The sequence below is a fragment of the Ornithorhynchus anatinus genome, chromosome 5 (assembly GCF_004115215.2).
Source record: "Ornithorhynchus anatinus isolate Pmale09 chromosome 5, mOrnAna1.pri.v4, whole genome shotgun sequence".
In the NCBI taxonomy this organism is placed as follows: domain Eukaryota; kingdom Metazoa; phylum Chordata; class Mammalia; order Monotremata; family Ornithorhynchidae; genus Ornithorhynchus; species Ornithorhynchus anatinus.
Genome location: NC_041732.1, coordinates 47,912,581 through 47,928,978, shown reverse-complemented (window position 1 = coordinate 47,928,978; position 16,398 = coordinate 47,912,581). Strand labels below are relative to the sequence as shown.

At 40.5% G+C, this 16,398-nt stretch overlaps 1 protein-coding gene across 1 annotated transcript in view; it reads right to left on the bottom strand.

The window, feature by feature from the left end:
• The window catches only part of MYO9A (myosin IXA), a 227,547-nt gene that overhangs the window by 30,845 nt on the left and 180,304 nt on the right, over nucleotides 1-16,398 (bottom strand). Inside the window, exons 27-33 of the mRNA XM_029065937.1 lie at nucleotides 15,794-16,009; nucleotides 10,696-10,808; nucleotides 7,517-7,674; nucleotides 4,544-4,767; nucleotides 3,875-3,991; nucleotides 2,490-2,678; nucleotides 88-135 (exon numbers count right to left, since the gene is read on the bottom strand). Of these exons, the coding sequence (XP_028921770.1) occupies nucleotides 88-135; nucleotides 2,490-2,678; nucleotides 3,875-3,991; nucleotides 4,544-4,767; nucleotides 7,517-7,674; nucleotides 10,696-10,808; nucleotides 15,794-16,009 (1,065 nt within the window). The remainder of the gene's footprint in view (nucleotides 1-87; nucleotides 136-2,489; nucleotides 2,679-3,874; nucleotides 3,992-4,543; nucleotides 4,768-7,516; nucleotides 7,675-10,695; nucleotides 10,809-15,793; nucleotides 16,010-16,398) is intronic.

Here is a 16,398-nt window from a genome sequence, read left to right as displayed (position 1 = left end):
TTGCATAGTTCATACTGCAAATATCTCTTTAGGATTTCTTTTAAGTAAATTGTAGTGTCCAAAAGTAATTTATCTAAGAAAACTCACAACATCAGTGTCTTTTTTCCTTCTCTTCTTTCTTTCTGCTTTTGGAATCTAGGGGGAAAAAAAGATAAACAGCTTTATTGAGCTTTGTGATCTTTCCTTGCTCTACTTGCTATTCTAAAGATGTTTTTCACTCTTCAACCTAAAATCCCACTCCAAAAAACATACAAAATTTATCATTATTACTTTGGGTAGTTAAAACCCCCCCGATAAATTGGGCAACTACTTGTCACAAGATTTTAATTCTGCAGAGCCGCTATGACAGGTAAAGCCAGGCCTGTCCTCTCAAACAATGCTTTGTACGTAAAACAAAAACTACTCATGATAAAGGCATTGAACCATACCTACCTGCTCTTCAATCCCTATTCCCCAACTTGCTGTCTTCTCTCCTCCTATGCCAACCTTCTGGTTGTTCCTCACTCTTGATTCTTCCAACCCCAACCCTTCCCTCATGGTATTCCCCTGGCTTGGAATCTCTATCCTCCCCACATCAGAGAGACCACAGCTCTCCCCAGTTCATATCTCCCTTCCATTATTAAGCTCTCACTGATTCATTTCCCACCACCCTGAGTCATATGAACCCTTCAGTCAACTCTAGCCCTTATGACCTTATTTACACCCTTCTTAACACTCCTGTCTGCTCAGTGTATTGGAGAAGCAGCGTGATGTAGTCGAGAGAGCATGGGCCTAGGTGTCAGAAGGACCTGGGTTCTAATTCCAGCTCTGCCTCTTGTCTGCTGTGACCTTGGGTAAGTCACTTGACTTCTCTGTGCCTTGGTTTCTCATCTGGAAAACAGGGACTGAGATTCTGGACCCCATGTGGGACCAGGACTGTGTCCAACCTGATTTGCTTGTATCCACCCCAGTGCTTAGCATAGTGCTGGCCTCACAGTAAGCTCTTAACAAGCACCATCAATATTTATTTGGACCTCTCTAGTAAATGACCTTATTTTTGCCTCTCTCATTCAAGTGTCAGCTTCTTGTGGGCAGGGATTGTGTTGCTTAGTTACTTCCCAAGCATCTAGTAGAGTGCGCTGCAACAAGAGGGCACTACTAGGATGTGGCATTTACATCCCTCATTCCTTTTCCACAATATCCTCTATTCCAGTGTTATATTTCCAGCATGGGAGTGGGTTAGTCCACAGACCAGCTTCTTAACAGGTCCTTGGTGGGTTGCAACAGATTCAGACTGCCCTTCAGTGTTCCCCTCCTGCCTGACCCTGTTCAGCATGGTGTGCCTTCCACGTGGCGGCTGGTACATCGACTGTATTTACGCCCAGTTCTCTGAGAACACCAGGGTGGTTTCTTATAACCTTCATTTAGAAAATTTGGGCTGTAGGTCTCACCCATTCTGACCCCTCATAAAGCACACAAGCGGCACTCTATGCTTAAGTAAGGTCATGTTGTCAGAAGGAAGTTTCCCAATTCCTGAATCGCATTCTAGACAAACTAATAATGAAAACATGTGTTATGGTATTGAATTTAGCACTTACTGTGTGCAGAAAATCAAATCAGGCACTTGGGAACATTTGACGGAAGTAAAAAGATATGGTCCACATTCTTAGGAAATGTCCCTTAGAAGTGAGGCCTAAGCCTAATTCTGGTCCCCAACAGAAAGTCCAGTTCAAAGACTTTTGGCTCATACGGAGCTAACCACACAGTCCAAACTTTAAACATCATTCGGGATGCAAAACGTCTACCCTATCACAAACCAGGGCCCTCCCACTTGCTCACAACAGCAGGCCTCTAGTTAAGAGAACATGGTCTGCCCTGCTTGTTCCATCTAGCCCCATTTCAACTCCTCATAAAACAGTAGCTTGGTTGCCCTGCCTCTACTGCATTTCCCTCCCATGTGCCACCAACCCATTCACTGATACGGTGGGCCTTGAGCCTAAAAGCTAACATTATAAAGTGTAGAATAAAAGGAAAATGGCCAGGTTTTAGAAGAGCATATAAGCAAGGATTCATCTAAAGATGATCGGATCTGATGCATGAGGCTTAGGAAATTCTGCTCTAGATTTGGTGGCTGCCTTCCTTTTCAAAGCCCAAAGCGGTTTTTTCCACAAATCCCACTGGCTCCTATTCTTAAATATCAGAGAAATTGTACTGCTGCAGACCCATGGAGGAAAAACCTGGGGTTCCCAGCTTTCGGAAGATGGCTAAGATCCCAGGTCATGAGGATCAGAAGATACTACTGTGAAGAAAAACAGCAGGCAGTCCAGTCTCACGTGGGTGAGATTCTGCATAATTCTTTTGGCACTGTTCACAGGATGGGCTACAGAGTTACCAAACACGTGCAGCATTCTTCAACGATGCACACTGAAGCATAGTCAATTGCTTTGCTCCAAACATACACAGACCTTAAAAACAAATCCAAGAGACCGCAAACCTCCAGTTAAGTTTACCTTGGTGCTAGTGCATTCCATAGGCTTGAATTCTGTCATATATTCATCAAGAAATACTTTAAATGTGTTGACCCAGACTTTGACTGGTGATTCACTCCAATCTCTCTGTTCAAGTCTCATAGTCTTCTCCAGAATCTGCTCAAATAGTGCATATAGGTCTTTATACCGAATGCTTTTCCCATCATCCATCTATGAAAGGAAAAAAGTGGAAACAGGGGTGTTATGAAAAAATCTTTTCCAAAGTCCACAACACTAACTTATCCCACTCTGGTTTGTAAGGACTACAACGCGGGATCACTTTTTTTTTTAATCAGCATACTCTTTGAAACAAAGTACAATACCTACATAACCTCTTATTATACAGGAGAGTATACAAGATCATCCTGTAGACTGGAAGCTCGCTGTGGGCAGGGAAAGTGCCTTTTATATTATTATATTCTACTCTTCCAAGCACTTAAGTACAGTGCTCTGCATTCAGTAACCGGTCAATAAATATGATTGACTGCAAAAATGGCCAGATTTTAGGAGAGAAGCCTATTTAATCGAGGTTTTATTGAAAGCAGTGTTAGATCAGATGAATGAAGACTAGGAATTTCAACTATAGATTTGGTGTCTGCATAAGGGTCTATTAAAAAATATCGCTATTGGTCCACTGGCTCGAAGTTTTGAAATGCTACACAACTCAGTGTACAATTTACTTTTCAACTCCAGGAAGAAATGCTCTTGATTTGTCTGTCCAGGTCAGCTGGTACCCTCTGCCTCCCCCTTAATTATACAGCCACCTCAGAGACAAGCACACGGGTCAAGTCTGATGGGGAGCAAGCCTAGCCCACCGAGTGGAGGCCAGATTTAAAAGATTCCTCAAATCCCCCAAAATTACTCATCCTCACTAACTCAGGTTGAATTTATCCTGCGACTATAACCAGTTTCTAGGAAGGAAATTAAAGTTCTTCCAGTGAACTCCGTGACATGCAGTCAAATATCACTGAAGGGGTCCCAATGAGCAGAGAAAGTGGAGGACCAAAGTCAGGTTCCAAAGTTTTGACCTAGGCAGCATTGTAGTCTCATTCCCACACTCAAAAGGCACAGCAATAGCTTTTACACTGGACTTTTCTTGGGAAGAACAGAAAGAAATACTAAAAATCGGAGCACAGTTTCTTGGAAAGAACAAATGATAATCCAGGAGAAAAATCTGTATGAATGATCTCAAAGTAACTGTTACTTAGCCACAAATCTCTCCATATTTTTCTCTACCTACTCCTGCAAAGAAAAAAAAAGAAAACGTGGGACTGAAAACTCTGAGACTGAACGAGGTCTATATTTGTTTGATTTTTGTCCATGTTTTATCTCTTGAACCATTTAATCTCTCACTGACAGCTACTTACCGCCAATGCAGATGAATAAAAACTGAAGATGTTCTGCCGAAATTCTTTCAGTGCTTTCTTAAACACAACATCCACCAGGGTATCTTTCTTGCTGTCTTCATTGTCTAGGTCATTCATCTGAGAACCAGAGAAATAATTACCATACAGCTCCACACCACTCATGTAATAATGAAATATTTCTGAAACTGGAATAGATCTGAAATAAATTACTGATTACAGCTAATCTCTGTTAGTTGATATTCAGACTACTGAAATGTCTGTGCAGATTATTTAGAGTAACAATATTCAAATTCATCCTTACCATCGCCTACCCAGTGTTCCACTTAGAAACATATTTCTCAGAAGTGCTTTCACCATAAATATCCATTCATCTAGTAAGAGGATAATAGAAAACCAAAAAAGTCTTATCTAATCAGGGAAGAAGTTTTTTCCTGATATATGCTGTAATAACACTTCAAGCAATCTGTGTCCAAAAATAAATGGTCTTCTAAATATGATGTAGTATACAATTCCTAATTTATAATTGCCCAAGATACTAGATGATTTAGGATATCTCACCAGTTGAGCTCTATTAATAAAAATAAACATATGAAAATAAAAACTTGAACCTATTGCTATGTAGTAAGCACACTCTGCCCAAGACTGGAATAGTTTGGCATAAACACACACCTTTTTCAGAAGAAACTCATCCATGCTTTTCAAGTCACTGGCACTGGTTATAATCTGGACAGAGTCGCTCTGCCATTGCATGGACTCCAGAGCAACATTACTGATCTTCACACTTCGTTTGCGCTTCACCTTAGGAGATGGCTCTTTGTTTTCTTTGAACTCTTTTCTGCAGTTTCCAGGGAGTTCAGGACTCTTAGGGGGAGTCAGGTGGTGCTGACCTATTTCTGTAATTCAGATAGAAAAATGGAAAAACAGTACTATTTTTCTTTGTTCTCATTATGAACCTCTGGGGTTGAAGCATTTAAAAAACACATACACATCAGTGATTCTTACAAGTCAGACGGGTGGGTAGTGAGAAATATCTTTAACAGAATGAAACTGTTCTGATGTGATTTTGATAGGTCAGGCTACAGAGGGATGCCTGGCTCTTTATAAACTCAGGATCGGGGCATCTGGGCAGTAAGTGGTTTCTAGAACTGAGGACTCTCTAGAGAAGATTTTGGAGCTGGTACTCTGGATAGCCTTGAGAACAATGGTCAATGTATTTTTACTTCATGGAACTCAGGACCGTCAAGGCCTGTGGAATAGAACTGCAGCAACCCAGTCCTCCTACCACAAGAAGTTCACTGAAAAAGAAGTGATAAAATGCTGAAGATACTGCATGGCTACTGATGTTAACGGGGAATTCAGAAGCTACCACAAACCCAAGAGCATCATCTTAGTTGTGATTAATAGTGGGAACTATAATACAAGCTTCCTGATGTTTTCTTTTGAAGCTTAATTATATATTCTAGTCAACTCTCCTTCATCTCTTTCAATTCCATTCCGTTAATAATGAAAACAGCAATATGAGCCTTGGCTCTATTTAGGGAATTTCACAAAGATGTGGGAGAGAGGCTATTAAATAAGATACCATTACTTTCCTAGCCCCATGCTGAAAATTAAGCATTATTTTTATAGTACTAGTCCATAGGTCCCAGGAAATGATACCACATATCCAACCTTGGAAACCTCTACGTGAACCAAGCCCAAAATGCAATTTGTACAGCTAACCCCATTATTCTATCAATCAATCGTATGTGTGTGGAACTCTTAGCAAGAAATGCACTGCTAACTAATATAAGCTGCAAAATATACCTTGGCCTAAGATCTTCCCTTCCTCTCAAGGATTTTGAATGATTAAATAGTGATTAAAGCCCATTTCAATTTAACATAGATAACAGCTGCCATTATCACTGCTAAATAGTTGGCATAAAATACCTTTTGCTGAATAGGATGTGAAAGATCCTAGAAGAGCAGTGTGACCTAGTCATAAACCACGAGACTGGGGGCCAGAAGACATGGGTTCTAATCCCAACTTCACCACTTGCTTGCTGTGCGACCTTGGGCAAGTCATTTTACTTCTCTGTGCCTCAGTTTCCTGAACTACAAACTACAGGGGATTCAATACCTGTTCTCTCACCTAACTAGACAGTGACCCCCATGTGGGTCAGAGACTCTATCCAGCTTGATTGACTTATATCTTAGAGAAGTAGTGTGGTTTAGTGGAAAGAACACGGGCTTAGGAGTCAGAGGTTGTGGGTTCTAATCACACCTCCGCCATTTGTCAGCTGTGTGACTATGGGCAAGTCACTTCACTTCTATGGGCCTTAGTTACCTCATCTGTAAAATGGTGACTAAAACTGTGAGCCCTGCATGTGACAACCTGATTATCTTGTATCTCCCTCAGTGCTTAGAACAGTGCTTGGCACATAGTAAGCACTTAACAAATTCCATTACTATTATTATATCTACCTAGCACTTAATACAATGCCTGACACATAGTAAGCAATTAACAAATATATTTAAAAAAAGATAGTACTACTTTGAATATATAAACTAAATATACACATTTATTTTACCAATGAAAATAAATTACATTGTTTTGGTCAACTTTTGGGATCTCAGGAAAGTAATAAGGGACTTTATAATTTTCCTGTGGGAAACTATGCTTTTTTGAGTGATCCTTCATCAAGCATACTATCTTCATAGAGCCAATTAAAAGCACAAACTGGAGTAAAACAATAATTTAGTTTCAAATAGGCTTAAATCAACAGTATTTATTGAGCACTTACTGTGTGCAGTGCACTGTACTAACTGCTTAAAACAAAGAGGTTTTTTCTGTTTTCTCCCAAGCTGCCTAAGTGAATTACCATTGCAAAGACGTGGGAAACTGATTCAGGGAAAGTTGACCTGCTCAACTCAATTACAAAAATTCAACTTCCCAAAGTTTCAGTGAAGACTGAATAAAAGCAGGAGTATATGTAGCATATGAAAACCATTTTCTAGAGTCCCTAACAGACTCAATACATATTCTTCATCTTCAGCTGAGATGTACAGATATGAATCTTGCCTTCCAGTCTAACTTTCAAAGTCTAATTGGAGTTACTGAGTTAAGGTTAAGGGAAACAGAATGGAGTAGTGGATAGAGCCTGGGGCTGGGAGTCAGAAGGTCATGGATTCTAATCCCGGCTCCTCCACTTGTCTGCTGTGTGGCCTTGGGCAAGTCACTTTACTTCTCTGTGCCTCAGCTACCTCATCTGTAAAATGGGGATTAAGACTGTGACCCCTATGTGGGACAGGGACCGTGTCCATCCCAATTTGCTAATATCCAATATTTGCTTAGTACACTGCCTGGCACATAGTAAGCACTTAACAAATACCATGTTATTATTATTACATAGGCTCCAAGCCAACTCCAATATGATTATGGAGCCGTTGCTCTGAAATTACCTACAAAAGATGCTTGAGATTGACTACAGATGCAAATACTGAAAAAAAAAACAAAACTCGAGGTAATACTCCTTATCTAAAAGTTTCAGAACTCTGAGTGAGAAGCTATTTGCTTTAGTGTTGTGTGATTTTTTTTACAAGAGGAAAACAAATACTTCAATACAGTCATTCTACTTCCCCAATCTTTTTTTTTTTTTTTACCTTCATTAAACTGAAAACCTGGGGCTTTATCTATGTCTTCTGGTTCTTGGTCTGCATGCAGCTCCAATAGCTCTGACTGGGTAGCAAGCTTCTCTCTAGAAGCCTTTTTTTCCCCATGTCTTCCCTTTGCCCAGAATCTCATCTTTGTTTTCTGAGGCCTGTAAAAAACAAAAAAAAAACAAAAACCCCATACAATAATGAAAAGGGCAGGCATCGTGAAGTGTCTTTCCAAAACCTTCCTGTATCCGCCTTCCAAAAAAAAAATAAAAATGACCCAAATTAAACTGATCAGAAGCCAAGTCAGAAAACAAGTATTCCCTCTTTCTCTTGGTTGAATCTTCAGATGGAGAAATGGAATATAACCCAGTGTACTACATAAAGCTATTTTCTGCATCCACCTTATTTTTCAGTTATGAAAATAAGAGTTGTCAATTCTATAACTGCCAGAGAGAGGTGCCTAAAGGTTTGAGTCTAGTGTTCCATAGATATGATCTTGAAGTGCTCACTAAGCACCTACCCTATTTAATGCACTATGTTTATCAATCAATAGTATTTCTTGAGCACTTACTCTGTGAAAAGTTCTATACTAAGCGCTTGGAAGAGGATAATAGAGATAGTTAGTAGACACGAGTCCACTAGTGGAAAGACCACAGGCCTGGGAATCAGAGGACCTGGGTTTTAATCCTAGATCTGCCACTTGTCTACCATGTGGCTGTGGGCAAATCACTTAACTGCTCTGTGCCTCAGCTCCCTCATCTGCAAAATGGGGAGGCAACACCTGTTCTCCTTCTTACTTAAGACTGTGAGCTCCAAGTGGGAACTGATTACCTTGTATCTACCCCTGTGCTTAGTACAGAGTAAGCTCTTAACAAATATCACAGTTATTATGAGTTAGAATTAGTAGGTCTATGGACCCCTGGAAGGGTTTTTATGGCCACAATGGTAGATTGAAGAATCTTTTTACAAAACAGTTAATCAATGACATTTACTGAGCACCTGCAATGGGTAGATGTACTAAGATCTTGGGAGAGTACAATATAATAGAGTTGGTAGACACGATCCCTGCCCTCAAGGAGCATATAATCTAGTGGGAGTGACAGAAAAGCAGCACAGCATAGTGGATAAAGCATGGCCTTGGGAGTCAAAGGGACCTGGGTTCTAATCCTGGCTCTGCCAATTGTTTGACATGTGACCTTGAGCAAGTCACTTAGCTTCTTTGTGCCTCCATTACCTCATCTGGAAAATGGGAATGAAATCCTCATCCCTCCAAAAGACTGTGAATCACATGTGGGGCAAGGACCATGTCCAACCTTTCATTCATTCATTCATTCATTCAATAGTATTTATTGAGCGCTTACTATGTGCAGAGCACTGTACTAAGCGCTTGGGATGAACAAGTCGGCAACAGATAGAGACAGTCCCTGCCGTTTGACGGGTTTACAGTCTAATCGGGGGAGACGGACAGACAAGAACAATGGCAATAAACAGCGTCAAGGGGAAGAACATCTCGTAAAAACAATGGCAACTAAATAGAATCAATAGAACCTGATAAACTGGTATTGATTCAGGTGTTTGGAATAGTGCTTGACACATAGGAAGTGCTTAACAAGTATCATAACCACCGCCCACTCCCCCGCCAACACATTACAGAAAGAACCCAGGCTTGGGAGTCAGAGGTCATGGGTTCTAATCCCAGCTCCGCCAATTGTCAGTTGTGACTTTGGGCAAGTCACTTAACTTCTCTGTGTCTCAGTTACCTCACTTGTAAAATGGGGATTAGGACTGTGAGCCCCACCTGGGACAACCTGATAACCTTTTATCTACCACAGGGCTTAGAACAGTGCTTGGCAAATACCACTTTTTTGGGGAAGCAGCAGAATATAAGGATATGTGCATAAGGGCTGTGGGGCTCAGGGTGGGGTGAATAGCAAAGTGCTTAAGGGCATATGTCCAAGAGCGTAGGTGATGCAAAAGGAATGGGAAATAAGGTGGGAAACTGAGAGGCTAGTCAGGGAATGCTTCTTGGATGGGTATGATTTTAATAGGGCTTTTAAGATGGGGAGAATGGTGGACTGCCAGATATGATGTGGGAGGGAGTTTTAAGCTAGAAGGAGGATGTGAGCAAAGAGTCAATGGCAAGAGAGACAAGATCAAGATACAGTAAGTATGTGGCCATTAGAGGAGTGATGTGTGTGGGCTGGGTAGTAGTGTGAGATTCATAAGGTTAGATTGAGAGGTTGAGCTGATTTTTTGTACCAAATGAAGTATCCTTACTGTTTCCTTCGTATATAGGTAGAGGTAAAAGACCTCAATTATACTCAGTAGAGTTGTAGATAGTAATAAGTGAAAGAAAACTGTAAGTAAAATATAAGGTACACAGTACCACATATAATCACACTTTGATATGAAGAGAGTAGTCAAAAAATATCTTAGAATACAGCTGTGATGATTAGCTTTTAATTGGGTTCAGCTATGGATACAAAATCAGTACCATTTATTATTATTAACAGTAGTAACAATAATAGTATTTGTTAAGCACTTACTATGTGCCAGGCACTGTAACAAGTGCTGGGGTGGATACAAGCAAATCGGGTGGATACAGTCCCTGTTCCAACTGGGGCTCACAATCTTAAACCCCATTTTACAGGTGAGGTAACGGAGGCATAGAGAGGTAAAGTGATTTACCCAAGGTCACACAGCAGACAAGTCGCGGAGCCAGGATTAGAATCCATGGCCTTCTGACTCCGTTTGAAATGAAGAACAATTTGATGAACTTTTGAATCAGTCTTTAAATCACTTTGCAGAAGTGCATTAGAAACATGTGAAGAAAAATTAACCTTATAGCACGCTGTGCAAGAAGCGTGGCCCAGTGGACAGATTGAAGGACTGGGTTCTAATCTTGGTTCTGCCACTCGTCTGCTGTGTAAATCTTGGGGTAAAATATTTAACCTGTCTCTGGGCCTCATTTTCCTTATCTTTCAAATGGGATTAAATAAATACCTATCTTCCCCCCTTACAATGTGAGCCCCATGAGGGATAAGGGCTGTATATGATTGTATTCTATCTACCCTAGTGATAAGCACATAGTAAGTGTTTAGTACCATAAATATTGCTTATTTTCATTCTTTATTTTCATTCCTGACTGTAGCTGCCATTTGCTTTAGAGATGGATTTCATACCTTCCATCTGTAGCTGGAGTCTTATGTACACTTGACAACTTCCCAATCTCTCCTTGAGACATTGTTTTGTGGAGCTTTGTTGGTCCATCAGCAGATGCAAAGCGCTGTAAAGTCTGTAATAATCATAGACATTAAAGATTTTAAAACCAGGAGTACTGTAGGTCACACAACTCTTGGAACTATTCTGGCAATTTTAGGCTAGCAACAGAATTATTGAGAAAAAACCCAAATTTTCTTTTGTGCAGGTTCAGAGAACTGAACAGCAGTGGAATCTGAGCTGGATATTCTCCACAGCAGCATTTGAGCAGCATTAGCTCGAATATGGTGTAGATCATAATGGTGCTATTTCCGAGGCTCATCTTGGACCAGTGGATAATGGAAAGGATCGAGGCTTCTCCTGCAGCCCAATGTAGGAGGCGGTTGGAAAATGCCCCCTTCTTCCCATTATTCTAATTACTCTCCAGAGCTCAGGGTAGCTCCCAGCAAATTTGTAGCCTCACCTGGATCTTCTAATCCATCTGGCGGGGTAGAGGGGAGCTTTAGCCAGATCCTTCTGGGGCGGGAGATGTACCCCCAAATCAGTCCTCCTCTCTGTGTGCCCTTCCAGAATTCTCTGGGCTAGGAATAGACCCTTTAGATGGCAGCAGGCTGAAACAGATTTCCAGAACCCACTTCTACTTCAAATATCAGCAAAATATTAGGGATCAGATGGACACGGGTCTTCTATAACACATCCAAGTCAGTGGTAAGAGAAAAAAATAAAACACTTCGGTTTGGTCTTTTGCTTTTAAAGTCATCCCAGGATTCAAATCAGTGTATTGTTTCTTCATATTTTAAATACCTGTTCTTTAGGTTTTGTTTGTTTCACTGCTTTCTTATCAACGGATGCAGAGTCAGCACCAACTTTTGTCCCTTTTAAGGGTATACAACAGAAAGTTACTCTCACCATCAACTACCCATCTGACTTGGCAGCTGGTAAAAGACAGGTAATAGCTATGGTTAAAGATGCTTAATCTTTAGGAGGCTGGAGGGTAAGTTTCAAAAGGAGTGTATGAAAATTCAGGATGGAACCACCACTCATATGAAAAGGAGCCCAGCAAAAAAGTACATTAATTTATACCTTTATACAATTTTCACGCCCTACCCCCTGTTTGGTTTTATAATTATAGAAGTGCTTTTGAATTAATTCAGAGACAGCCTTCTTAAAGTAGAACAAACTGCCACTTGAAAATGAGGTTTGGGGCAAGTACGGTTCCACCATTTTGGCTGATTTAGGGTTTTGCTCAAACTTACATAAGTTCCCATTTTGATTGAATCTGGAACACTCCTGTTCTTCTATCTCCTTAATTTAGGAAACTTTGGTTGTTTCACCAAATATGAGAGACTAGCGACGGAATTAAGACAGGAAGTCCCCTTTTCCTTTTATGTAGTAACCACAGCCTTTCTAGTACTCCCTAAGAGAAGTGGCATTTGGGTTGGATGCTTTCACAGTAATTGCACCTGATTATGCTTCTGCACAATGACTCAAATTTTAAAATTGCCTAGTTATTTTTAGGGTGTGTGCAGGTGAGAAGAATGGGGCCTGGCGAGAATCAAACAAGAGGTACTGTCACTTCATCTTTCTGGCGCCGTCCATCGCCCACCTACACAGTAGTGTACATAGCCCGGCTTGTCCACCAGTCCATTGGGAAAATGCCCACTGGGGTAGTTCACCTGTGAATATGCGAGACAGACTCTGAAGATTCTTAGTGTATTACTAAAATTAAAGTCAGTTAAGTGTCATAACTGCATCGCCAAGTGGAAAGCGCATGGAACTTAAAATCGGGAAGCCTGGGTTTTAGTCCCAGTTCTGACCATGGCCTGCTCTTTGACCATGGGCATGTCCACTTAAGCCCTTGGTGCCTCAGTTTACTCATCTGTAAAACAGGAATTAAAATACCAGTTCTCCCTATATCTTAGGGTAAGAGCCCCTTAGGGAAAGAGCCTGTGAAAGATCTGATTATCCCAGTCCTCAAACTGGGAAGAGATACTTCGAAACAAACAAAAAAAAGACTTGTGAATGACCGATAACTTGGATCATTCTTCTAGTTCTTTAATTTTAATAAATCTATTCTTTCAAATAATTGACATCAATTTTACAACTCAGTTTCTCCTGAGATTAAGAACAAACATGACTTTACAGATTTGTATACACCAGACTATATGGTGATGGAGATACATGAAATAGGCTGTAACAAGCTTGAAAATGAGAACACATTTCCTAGGCGACCCAAATACATCATTCTTCTATCCTCCAGGAGATCTGGGCAGTAAAATAAATAACTTATCTTTTTTCCACTCATCCGGTATAACTTGAGTAGGGGGGTGAATGGAGAGTTTAAGGATTGCTACCTTTTGATTAGCTGTGGATTATGTAAGTGAACTGAGGACAACATTTTCACTCTGAAGAGGCTCTTTCCATGGCCAAAATTGAAAAAGATAGGTCAGCAGAGTCATGACCAGAACCTAATAATAGCATGCATTATTTTCAGTGATTCTGCAGTGACTGCCTAATGATGAACCAACTCAGGATATTTACCAAAGATATCTTAAAGCAATTAACAACCAATTATCAAGGGAGACAGAAATCCCTTTTTAAAAAATTAAAATAATTCCCATACAAATGAGGGCCTCTTTGTCTTCTCATTGTGTGAAAATCTCCGAAAGATAAATAAACATACATGCTCATTCACGCATTTCCACATTTGCACTAAAGCCACCCTAAATGAATACTTGTGTATTGAAAATGGCTTTATCGCTTGGACAGCAGCCTGTCTACAAGAGAACCGTCATTGAAACCTAAATGCTAATGAGCTGCTGGAGAATTGCGGTGCCCATAAATTCTGCCCTTCCAAATATTAGGTCCAGGGAAGCATGCCAGCATTTTTCCTAAAGAAACCAATAGCTGTAAATGAGAACAAATGACTTACTGATCTTGCTCCTGCAATACAGATGAACACTGCATATTACATTAAGTTTTATTACATTACACAGAGATTCCGAATCACAACCCCCTCCCCGCAACATCCAATCAGCATATGCTAGAAAGCAGCTTCTTCGTGCAAGTGACCACCGTAAGGCTGGAAAAGTGATACTGCTGCTTAAGCCCAATGGTCAGTTAAAGAGCTGGTGACGGAGTGAAGAGGGTAACAGAAGAACAGATGATACACGTGGTGAGCTAGTGAGGTAGGTCTACATCTACTTGCATGCAATGACTTAAATCAGGTGAACAGAACCATAAGACAGGTGTCTCTAAAAAGTGATAGGCTACTAAGGACAGAATCTGGCAAGCAGTGCGTCCCACTCCCTTTTGTGCCTCATTGTCAGAACGAAAGATTTCTACTGCTTAAAAGAACTAATGATTGGTAATAGGGTAAACTCTCAGGAACACTGGCCAAAAGGAGCATAAAGGCATCGGTCACATGAACACTTAGGGTTGGATCGCTTTCTTCAGTTATTAAGAAGAATCTTTTGGGATAAGCAAATCTGAAATGGAGTCTTTACGGCCTGGATCAATTTCAGAAGCGATAACGTAAAATAAGGTAGGTTTTCTGTTGGTTTTTAGCTGGAAAAATGAAACTTGGGAAAATGTATTTCCTCTGAACAGCTCTTTCCCTCAGTCTTATAGTCAATTTGGAGTCCATCTGCCAGACAGAATGCCTCATTACATTTTCCAGGCAGTTACATTCAAGGGCACTTTCGCATGGGTTTTTCATTTAGTAGTAAAAAGAGGTGGTCAACTATTCAAAGACATTTTAAGCTTCTTTTTGAAAAGGTATATGTGATTTTCACTAAAACTCTATTTCATAACACTAGCTCTCTTGATGTGTAAAGGTTTCTCAAAATAACCTACTTTTCACCAGCTAGGAAATGCTTACAAAAGTTCAATTCAAGGTGCACTTTCTTTTTTTTTTAAATGGAAGATTGAGCAATGTGTATTTTAGGTTTGCTTATTTGAACATGAGCTTTTTTTAAAAAAAAAATCACACACACATACACACAAAAACGCTTATAACAGTGCCTGGCATACAGCACAAGTGCTTAAAAAACACCATTAAAAACAAACATAAAAAACAAAAAACATCCACCAAACAATGTGACTGGCAGCACAATGACAAAATAAATGGAGAGCCTTAGGTACAACAAAAAAAAGTCAAATCAATCCCAGTTTTGCCAGAAAAACATGTCACTTTATGAGGGTGTATAATGAGAAATGCTATACTAATCAATGAAAAGGATCTTTAAGAGATCAGGTTTTAACATTTTTTGTTCACACTCTGGAAAGAGGAGTGCATTCCCTTGCTACGAAATCAAAGGCATTAAAAAAGCAAGGTTAAGTGAGCTGAAATCCAGAGTTAAAGTTGTTCTGTACTCAGTTCACTTGCCTTATCACCCAGAATGCTTCTGAAAATGAATTCGGCTTCAGAATCAAAACACATCTTGGACACTGATCTTCAAATACATGAAGATTTGGTTTTAGAAGCTTAATATTAATAAATCTTTGGAAGAGCTTGTGTCAGTGAAATACAAGGCTGATCCTGTGCGAGTTCACTGTCTGACTTGCATTTATTTACTCAATCACCATTTAAACTCTCAATGAAGAAGAATACTTCACTCAAAACCATCAGAAAGCCATCGAACCATTCTAGCCAAAGAGTAAAATGAATGGCTAGAAAAAAAGAAAAAAAACCCACCTATTTTGGCTTCCAGTCAGTATTCTTTTAGTTATATTCTTAACTTGAGTTCTGTGTTTACACCTGTCACAGCGAACTAGAGGATATTTAGAAAGATTGCGTGGCTACAAGCAATGACAATACATAACTATAGTAATGTACTGGCTTCCAAGGTTACACGTCAAATCACCTTCTGAAAGTGCTCCTGTATGTTTCAGACTGAGGACTCTGTTTGCTGTGTTCACTGAGATTACCCATTTACAAAATCATTACGAGAGGGAGATGAAGCAATTGAAGGTGTCAGTACAGCTGAAGGTAGGCAGAGAAATGCTCCCACCACATTTGCTTTCTCCCTCCTTTTCCCCTGCATTTGTTGTAAAAATTACCATTTCGGAGTCACTGTGATAGGCCTGCCCAAGTCTGGCTGAAGGCCCTGGCTCAGGGTGAGAAGGTTGGTCAAGGGGGAGAAGGGGCTCAATAATGTCATCGTAATCATCTTCCTCCGTATCCCCCTCCCCATCAGCAAAAGTACCTCTAGTCAAGAAATCGGAGCGCGTCCGCGCCATGCGAGCTTTCTTTTTATGGGCCGGTCTGGCAACCTGCTTGACCAAATGATAAAACAGATAACACAACAATGTTTTAAAAGAAAAGGCGATTCTGCTGATGTCAGGCATCAAAGCGTAGGGCACGCACGGGCTAATGGACATCATGGAACATCCCTCTCCCTCCCGTCAAAGGCAACGGATCGAAGTAGTGTGGGGGCTCGGGATACACAAAACAAAATGGAACACACGCATACACACACGGAGCTGTGAGAAGACGGAACGCAAAGGCGGTCGAGCAATCGACAACGCTGCATCCTAGAGTGGAGGATAATCCCTTCCTTTAGAAAGCTGAACGTGAAAATCGTATGTCTGTTCACGTGATTCAATGTCGAGGTTTTTATTATCACTTGGAAAAAAATGGCCCCCTGAGAGTGCTTTATTGATAA